The 9777-nt window shown below is 41.8% G+C and overlaps 1 protein-coding gene across 1 annotated transcript; it reads right to left on the bottom strand.

Annotated features, from left to right (window-relative positions):
- Positions 1-8754: 8754 nt before the first annotated feature.
- On the bottom strand, positions 8755-9552 carry LOC118786516 (protein LRATD1-like). The gene has a single exon (XM_036541601.1). It carries the CDS (start codon positions 9550-9552, stop codon positions 8755-8757), a length of 798 nt encoding a protein of 265 aa, XP_036397494.1.
- Positions 9553-9777: the final 225 nt, after the last annotated feature.

Here is a 9777-nt window from a genome sequence, read left to right as displayed (position 1 = left end):
TTACCAGCAACTGCACACACTGTTGCCCCTGTCACAAATCACACGTTTGACGCACAATGTCACAAACAGGGCAATGGTAGGCCTTCTTAAAGTTTGCAGCATGGCTAAAACCATCTGATAGCAGAAAACAAAGAAGTTACTGTTTGCTGTTGCGTCAGGAAGTAGGAGAGCAGAGATATTTATCTCTGAGAAGAAAAATAAATAAGGTGCTTATTAACAGATGATGTCATTCTGACACCAGAATCAAAATGTTGCACGAAATTGAATTTCATATCTTGATATAAACACCTTATTATTCTGCATTCAACCCATGTAAATAAAATAGATTGCCTCTGCAGTGAATAAGCTTTCAGCAGAAAACTAGCGCAGCTAATCTTCTGAAGATGAGGTACACAATATGAAACTGTGCCCTAATGAAAAATAAAACATGAATACATAAACATATTCTTGGGCGAAAATGCTCAATAAGGCATTAATTATTATATATACATTATACACTCATACAAGCTGGATAAAGAGCTTGCCAATCTATATTATATCAATAAATATCATCTTTATGTTATCATAAACATGCAACATTAAATTTTGTTTCTGTTTTGTAAAGACAAGGTTGTTAATCGGCTCACTGGCTGAAAGAGCTGCTAGAACAGCTTTCCAGCCATAGCTAGTGGCATGACCACATGACCTCTTTACTTGAATGTGGCAGTCAATGCAAGGCAAAATATGTTATTTCCATTGTTGGTTAGATCCAAACCGAAAAGATTTGAAAGCTTTAAAGAGCTTGGTTTTCACTCAACTTTTTGTAATTGTTGGCTGAAAACCATGCCTCTGAAGAGGAAAGATCTGGTGCTCTGGAATTAACACAGTGCAAAAATGCGAGGACATTCTCAGGTGCTGCCAGTGTGAATGCATGGTGAATAAGGGAACAAAACGTCATTATCACGCTCACATAGCTTTCCCACAATGCACTGCAAGATCAAAGGAGCTCAAGAGGTGCTCGAGTCGAAAATGGTCAGTGCTTAAATTCATAATTATTGTTTAACTTGTACACTTCAGTGGAGCTTGGCATGAGTTTTATGTAAAGTCGATACACGTATGAAATTGAATCCCTATTTTGTCTGAATGTGCCAAGGACATACAGGGCTGATTGATAAATACTTATAAAGACAGATGGTACACCTCTGTCTTACTGTCTCTGTACCAACTCTAGCTGCTAAAATGAGTAGAAGCACAAGGCTACACTCATGAAAAATATATATGTATTACTGAAAAAAACACCACAAGGCCAACAAAACATTGGGTAGGTTTGATTCAAGATTCAAGATTCAGATTTGATTCATTACCTCTTCAGTTTGGGTAGAGTAATGTAGCGCAAACCATTTAGTGCAACTTTTGACATTCATCGCTTTGACATTCATAACTTAGAATTATATTTGCGTGTGTTTCACAATGCACTCTGTATATGTAAGTAATTTGACATTTTTGGAATGTATTTTTTTGCAGAGATCACGTCACAACAAAGATACAAGTTGACACAGCCCCAACCCCTTTCCCTGAGGGGGACACCTCAAAACCCCCACCATCCTGCCTCACAGCCTACCAAATGACATCCTTAACTTCATACTGACCGTCAATGGACACACTCCTCCATGGCTCCAGGGATCTGGGCTGCAGGCAGCTGCGTGCTCACAGCTTTTCCTTAGCCCTGCTGATGTCACACATCATGACACCTGTGTGTCTGTCTGCTGGGCAGGCTAGCTCCCCCCCTCTGTGACGCGAAAGCGTTCACGGCAGCATTTTTGGAGCGTTTTTGCTGGTGTGAAATGGTCTCCTGTGGGCAATGCAAGCGCTTATGACAGCATCTTGAAAGCGGCTTTTGCTTTCCCTTAATCTGCACAATTTAACACAGAGGGCATATAGTTGTTTGTCCTGTGTCTTGCCAGGACAATGCAAACACATACTGATTTTACAGTTTTCCTTTTGAGCTGTTCAAATATAGCTAACGGCTGCCCAAAATAGGCTGGAGCTAGCTCCAGCTCAGATATGCTTACTGTACCATAGAATTTTAGAGGACCGATTACTCTGTGTGTGTGTGTTTGTGCGTGCGTGCGTGTGTGTGTGTGTGTGTGTGTGCGCGTTATTGTGAGAGAGGGAGAGGGGAATGGAGAGTGAGATAACAGAGCTTATGTGATTACAACAAATTGCACTCACTCTGGGTAATTTTCCATTGAGGTATTGATTTGACTGTCGAAGACAAAGTGATACTGTGTATGAGAGAACAGGAGGAAGAAACACAACCACTTTTTAAGATGTTTATTTGGACTCCTTCCTGCACTGTATTTGTATCTGTAAAAATGTCACATATATAAAGGCAAGACATACACAATACTATCTTTGATTTGTGCTAAAACAGATACTCCCTTGAAAATACCATTAATAAAGTCAGTCCGTACAATAGGGTAAGCCCTGCTGAACTCCTGATAGCTCTGTTTCAGGCAGTGCACTCTGAGCCAGTGTATTTCCTGCTGAATATGACACGTTCATCAGGAGGCATGTTCAGCATTTCCTTGGTAAGTTTTTATATTTGTGCTGAGTCGTGCAGATTTAAACCTTGACAAATGCATGATTGTGCTCACAAATGAGAATTTCTGCTGTTGCAGAACACGCAGGAACTAGCGGTGATGTGTTCAACCTGGCACACCATTCTTTAGCGCTGAAATAACCTAATTATTACAATGCAATACAATGCACGTACCTTATTTATGTCTGCAGATGACTTGCATATAATGCACTTGAATATAATGTAGACAGCTGCCCATGGTGTCTACTTTGACGCTTCTCAAACTAGACGCTATGGCTCTCAGCCAGGAATCAGAGACAATTGACTTGTTAAATTTAGAAATTATTTTTTTATAAATATGTTAGGCTATATGCCCCAAAATGATCATAAGTTTGTAGCAGTGGGGGGGTGATAATTATGTCATGCATGCATCACATTCTTCAAAGACAGTATTTCCTTAGTTTTCACATGATATATTTTAGCATATTATCTGTGCCTTGCCAGGTGTGAATGCCAAGCATGTTTTCACACTTCACTAGAGCAAAAATCTGTCACCACAGAATGTGTTTCTTCACACGTCACCTGTTTCCCATAATGCTTCTTGCCTTAATGTGACTAGTTTGTCATTTGTTGATATGAGACACTTGAGAACCAGCTATGTCAGCTCAACTCATTTTTTTTCGTTCAAACAGTTATGATGTTCCGCTCTATGAAAAGTAATTTACATCAGCATAAGCCAAACTATTAAATCCAACATACATAAGGAATGTATATTAAACCGTAAATCAGTGTATTTTATAATGAAGGCAATGTTGCAATATATTCTGCGGCAATACATGCCACCAGGGATGAAGAGGACTAAGCTAAGATAAACTAAGCAATGTGACTATATCGAATTACCAGTTCTAAAGTAGCAATAACTCAAAATTTGTTTTCTGATTACTCATTTTAACACACTGTACATTTATAGGTTAACAGCATCTGTTTTTTTCTCTTATCTTTTTAAAGAAATACACGCAGAGGATCTTTATTAATAATTATTATTGTTATTACAATGTGCTTGTAATGGTTGCAGTTGGTGTTCTTTTTATGTTGCTGTTAATATGTAGTTCTATTAAAGATCAGGATCTATCATGTACATGTAATCTTTGACTCCCACAGAATGAAGTATGTTGCATTTATGTCTGATTAGTAACTTAATGACACATTACTGTATTTTTCTTATTCCAAAAATTATGAGGTCTTTCTAAACCGTGTCTTTAATCCCAAATTTTATTTGCTTCAGATATGCAAATGTGCAGTATTTTAAAAGAATGGACTTTTTATCTTGCAAACAGATTCACTGGAAGCCTTAGCTGTCTAAATGACAGGCATTTGGGAGGAATCAGTTTTGGTAGTTTGTTATTCTTGAATTGGTGTTATTTCTGCATAAAGTAACTTTTTTCTCCTTTTCATCAGTATGACTCATTAGAAGTGACTGTCAGTTAATCTCTTTGAAGGCAGAAAAGAATATCTTAATGCAGGAGGAAACTGCCTGTCCCATCCAAAAATGAAAATAAATATTGTTCCAGGCAGTGATTAAAGATGACACAAAATTTGGGGGCCGCTAAATCAGATAACATTCAGATCACAATCTGGATCATCTTTATCAGAGAATCAAGCCCTGATGGTGCTTTTTAGCTGTGGTTAGAATGTGATAAGAATGTGATTAGAATTGCTTTACCATGGTGCTCAGGCATTTCTCAGCTCAGCATTTCTGAGTGGCTCAGTCCACTGAGATGCTTTGTACGAGTCCAACAGTTCAGACACGGGTTCGAGTCTGAGCTGTGTCATCTGCCAACAAAGACCGTGAGTCCAGAGCAGCAGAATCAAACTGGGTTTCTTCTGCCAGAGTATTCTGGGTTTGGCTGGCCAGGGCCACCTCATCACATGTCTCTTAGCACATGCGGTTTATGCAGGCTCCTATGAGTCACCCTTGCAGATGACACCAGACAGATGCATATAGGATGCATATGGTGAAAAATAGATTATGGCTGGCCTGCATGTGCATGAGAGGATTACATTTTCCACACACCAGCACCTCTGAGCCGGAGCAGAAGATGTCAGGGTGAGACAAGATGTCTCAGATGTACGATTGGTAATTCCAAAATCAGGGGTGAAAAAGGGAAAAAAAAGAGGTGAGCGTAGAATTAGAATGTGAGGACAGAGTGATTAGAATGTTCTCTGAATGGTGCAGAATGTAATTAGAGTAGGATTGGAGAGGTGATTTGAATGTTAAGGTTATCAGAGTGTACTTAGAACATGGATTGAAATGTTTATTAGAATGTGAGTAAAATAGTGGCAATGTCATTATCAGAACAATGGCGGAAGAAATATGAAAAGCGCTTTATTTAACTGTCTTGGGTGCCTGGCCCCCTGATTAGTTCAGTAAATGTTCAACAGCACAAAGTCTGCTTTTGGTTTTCGCTCTATTTGCTCTATTGGTCCAAACAACCTTCTTCTTTAATATAATTGTGAAGGATTAGTCATCACTTATCGCTGGACAGACTAAATTGGATGTAAATGGCTTTATATGCAAGTCAGATTGGAAATGAATGTGTGTGTTTAATTTGAGGATCCTCAGTTTCCACTAACACTCTTAATCACAGCACACCTCCTTTCCATTCCCCTCGTCTGAAGCCACACCTGCCCAATGAACCTTGTTTCTGGCACAGGTGTGTGTCCACTGGAGGAGAGTGGAGTGGTCTGCTCTGTGTTACACAATGAATCAAAACAAATGCTCTATGGAAAAATGAAACTGAACGCACCTTTTTTTTTAGCTGTTGAGGCTGCTATATGGAGTTCTGTTTCAATCTCGTTTTGTGTTCGCTTTGCTCTGTCTACAAGATTTTTTGAAAATTGCAGCCTGAAAAGTGTCCCATAGCAACAGAATATGGCTGATATTCCATACATTATTTAAAAGATGTGGCGGCTTCCCTTTGACAATAAATGAGACACAACGCAGTTTGCACCGGAACTTCATATCACTGAAATGCAGTCGCAAACATACATTATATTTTCCACGGCGATGGAAGACGAAAAAACGGCAGTTACCAAACACCCAACATTATCGCACAGAAATGACATGTATTTCGGTCAGCGTGTAGCCAGCGCTGAGAAGACAGTCGCTTGAATATGACAATCGGCATTCGCGTTGGGAGCCGGGGATCTAAAAATAGCCCCTCTCAGTCAGGTCACATATTGAATTCATGGAAGTTGCGACAGTCCATCCCCGGCAGGCCTGTGCAGTGAATGCTGATGGGAGTCCTCTCAGCTGTCTGCAGTCCACAGGGGACCGCCAGCAAGGACCAGCTGCCAGCTACACCACCGCGCTGCTACATTACAGCATGCCGCCGCTCCACCAGGCTGCCTGTTTTTTGTTTTTTTTTTTATAATAATAATAATAGAAATTTTCTTAATAACACATGAGTTGCCGGGATTATTGTGAATGCCCCCGGGGCAGGTTTTGATTCACTTGGTTGTAGAAGAGTCCAATCACTGTGGGTGGGTGAGATTGTCTGGCAAAGGTGCACTGGAACCTTGTACTGTATGAGGGGGTAGGTGAAGGAGAAATGAAGGTGGGTTTAAGAAGAGGAGGACTACATGTCCCGGAATCCTCCATGAAACGTGTGAGTCACATACCATTTGATGGTATTGATCAGATGGTGGGTTTTGACAGGCCTTCTCCTGCGAGCAGGTGAGACCTTTCAGTCTGTTTTCATTTTTTTGAATCTGACCTTCATTTAACCAGGAGGGACGTCTGAGAACTTGTTTCTCAGCCACAGTGACAGCTTGGTGAAACAAAGCTGGTGGGAAAGGCAAGCGGCCGTGTAGCTGCTCAGCTGTAGGGGAGACTGCAGCTTCTGACCAGAGCACTGAAATGAATGCTTCTTTTTTTAAATTGTCATAGAAACTAGACCACAGTGAATCGGGACCATGGTTTAACTCCTCGTCTAAAAGACTTTTGCCGCCTGCAGCAGTGTCTCTTCACTGCACCGGGGAATTGAACTTACAGGGTCCACTGGGAAGAGCTCCCCCTACAGGCTCACAAGCTCCACTTCCTGCAGCAGCCTGGTCCTCCCGTCACATCTCCTCTCAAAGCATTAACCAAACCCCGGCCCGCTTACTCTCTGATGTTCAGCATTGGAAGGCAGGGTGGCATAGCTGCTGGCACCGCATGTTTAATGAGTTATTTTGAGCCGGTATTGTGTAAAAACTAATTTACTGTACCGCCTTGCACAGGATGGAATTTATTAGACCAGACCACAACTGCCGATGAAGAGAAATCACCAGGGATTACCCCCCTCCCACCACCCCAGAGTGTCTATTCGCAACCGGGAACAGTGGATTGCCATACAGTCAGAGTGTTCTTTGCATGGGACGCTGCTCCTCTGCCTATTCTCCCCTGCAAAGGAAGCTCACCAGCTCCGGAATTAGTATTCTGCACATACAATGCAAGCTCAGCTGGAAAGCCTCCTATTGTAATTCCAGCACAAACTTATTAGAAACCAGAGGCCCCCCCCGGGCTAAATGATATGCATTAATTTCAGTACAGCAGTGTGTGCGTGGAACATCAAACCATCCAATGATGATGTATGGGCAAGAGGAATCCCTTGGTGGGTATATCTAAAAACTGCTTACCAGAAGAAACAGAGGAGGGAAAAAAAAAGAATTTGAACGTAATCATTGATACATTAATAGGAAATCGTCAACCCCCTGGCACAGTGTCAGTCTCATGATGAGACTAGGAGCTGCAGGGCAACAGAAACCCTTCTCTTCAAATTCTGAAATCACACAGACATTTGAGCAGTTGCTTAGTGCTATATTTTAGTGTTTCTTGTTGTTTTTTTTTTGTCTTTCTGCTGCATGGATTTTACCAATGAAAAATTATATTTTGATTGAGTTTATATCCATCGCGATGTGTCTGCCCGAGATGTGAGCAACAAACACAAACAGATGCCAAAATGTACAGATTTTTAATGAAAGCTAAAAGGTTTCTTCAGTTTTGTCAAATGAAGGACAAAGGCCAGTGTTGTTACATTGAAACTGGGCCCTCTAAATATCTTCCGATATTTTAGTTTGTACACGTTGACACAAACCAAGTTCAAATGTCATATTGACGTCTATGGATCTAAAGAGTAAAAAAGTTGTTAGGAACAGCGAAAACAAAGAAGAAAAACAACAGTGGACGGTAGTGTATGTGTGGTGTAGTCGTGTCTCCTTGTCCTCCATTTTTAACCAGCTGTATATGTTCGTTATTCAGGATCTCATGTGAAAGCGCCATCAATGTCGGATAGTATACATCGTGCACTTTCTGAACACCACGTTTTCCATTTTTTCAGATCCAAGTCGTATTACAAAGAGATGGTTGAGTTCACAGGATGAAGACTAATTTGAAATCATGGCTGGTACATAATCCGCAGTGGTGTAATGAAGCAAAGCTACGCTGTTCAGAAATCAATCCCATGGGAACAAAGATGACACTCATCAGTAAAATCTCAGAAGTGGAAAAACGACGCAGCTTCATTACCAGGCGCACCAGCTGCGCATTTTCAGTCTCTGCATGGAAATACACAAACAGGAGTTCCCACACCACAACCGTCAGTAAAACCCTTTATTTCATGAAACACATTATTTCATTTGCCATTTCTCTGTTGCTCGCACATGAAATACAAAACAAACACATGAACATTCTTTCTTCGTAAAAATGTGGCTGCTAGGCTACTGTCAACGATTGCAGTATAAATTTTGTGTGTGCCAGTTACGTACATTAAAAGGCACTACCCATTTAGAGTAGAACATTATTATGTTCCAGAATGTACGTTTTAACTTAATTCCCAGTGTAAATATTTTTTTAAAAAATCAGGGAGTAACATTAGAAACGAAGCGATGGTACTTAGTGACACACCACAGCAAGTGAATAATGAGTGCCATCGGCGAAAGGAGTCCAAAATGACATATGGTTTATACCAGGAGGGAAGCTTTTAAAGGTACATGGTGATTTCGGCACAAACGTGCGATCCGTTTGACAGTTAGGGCCACTGAAAAGGGAACGACGTTGCGCTTTTTGAGAGAAGCGCAACATCGACGGCGCATCCCCGTTGCATGGCGTGCACGTCTCAACAGGTCAATGTTTAAAGATCAGAGGAGTGAAATCACTCCTGGTCTTCCACATTCTCTAAGCGGAGTTCATTCAGCAGTCTGAACTTCTCACTGGCGTCCACTCTGCGTCTCTCCCTTATCATCTCCTCCAGACTGCGAAACATCAATGTGCGCACATTATTCTCCGAGAGATGAATCTTAAGAAAATACTGCAGTTCACGGTTGTGTACCTCCCCTCCGGCTTTGAACTCCCGTTTCCCGAATCTGCACCAGGCAGCAAAACTTTCAGAGTTTGTCCAGCAAATCTCCCCGCCGCTCAGTCCTAAATGGCCACAGGCGTTTTGCATCACCAGGTCGGCTGGGAGCGGTCGATACCTGTAACGGTTGTTCACAATCCTGCCCAGCCGGCCGTTGCTGATCTCAAAAAGGCTGTCTTTGCGAATCTCCCCATTGTGCAAATGGATAATCTGGTCGTTCTTTTCGTAAATCACCCAGTGCGGCGGCTTGTCTTTGGAGACATGCACAAGCTCCAGCAGGTCCCCGGGTTTGCACATGGTAAGCAAAGTTTTCACAGAGTGAATATTCAAGTCTTCGTTTTCCCGTAATTTCGAGAATATACATTCCTGGAAGCAGAAAGCTGAGTACTCCGTCTCGTTCAGAACTAGGTGACCGTCGCTGCCTGGGCTCCGATCTCTGTTTTCCGACAGCGATCTGTCATCCAGATCCTCCTCTTCATCCGAGAAGAAATAAGCCACTCCGACCCGCAGCTCGTCCTTCTCTATCCCCGATGGATCCCCCGTGGGCAGCTCGCTGTAGTTCAGATGGGCGAATCGATCCAGTTGATTTCCCATCAATGTCGGGGCACGGGGAAAGACATATGGAATACTGTTTCAACGAAAATCAACAGGGAAGTTAATGATGAGATCAATGATGAGAAGAATAGCAAACTAATTTATGAGTGAAACTGGAATGACAAAATAGTAATGTGAATCAACCCCACAATTCAGGAAGAAAGGCGATAAATGTAATTTGAAACATTTTCATTTGGCTGCGCTCTCCTACAGATGGGTAAACAG

The sequence above is a fragment of the Megalops cyprinoides genome, chromosome 12 (assembly GCF_013368585.1).
Source record: "Megalops cyprinoides isolate fMegCyp1 chromosome 12, fMegCyp1.pri, whole genome shotgun sequence".
Taxonomy (NCBI): domain Eukaryota; kingdom Metazoa; phylum Chordata; class Actinopteri; order Elopiformes; family Megalopidae; genus Megalops; species Megalops cyprinoides.
Note: the sequence above shows the minus strand (reverse complement) of the source record. Positions and strands in the feature narration are given on the sequence as shown.

What these genes read in the sequence shown, in the direction of transcription:
- LOC118786516 (XM_036541601.1), bottom strand. Translation starts at nt 9,552, where the DNA reads ATGGGAAATCAACTGGATCGATTCGCCCATCTGAACTACAGCGAGCTG.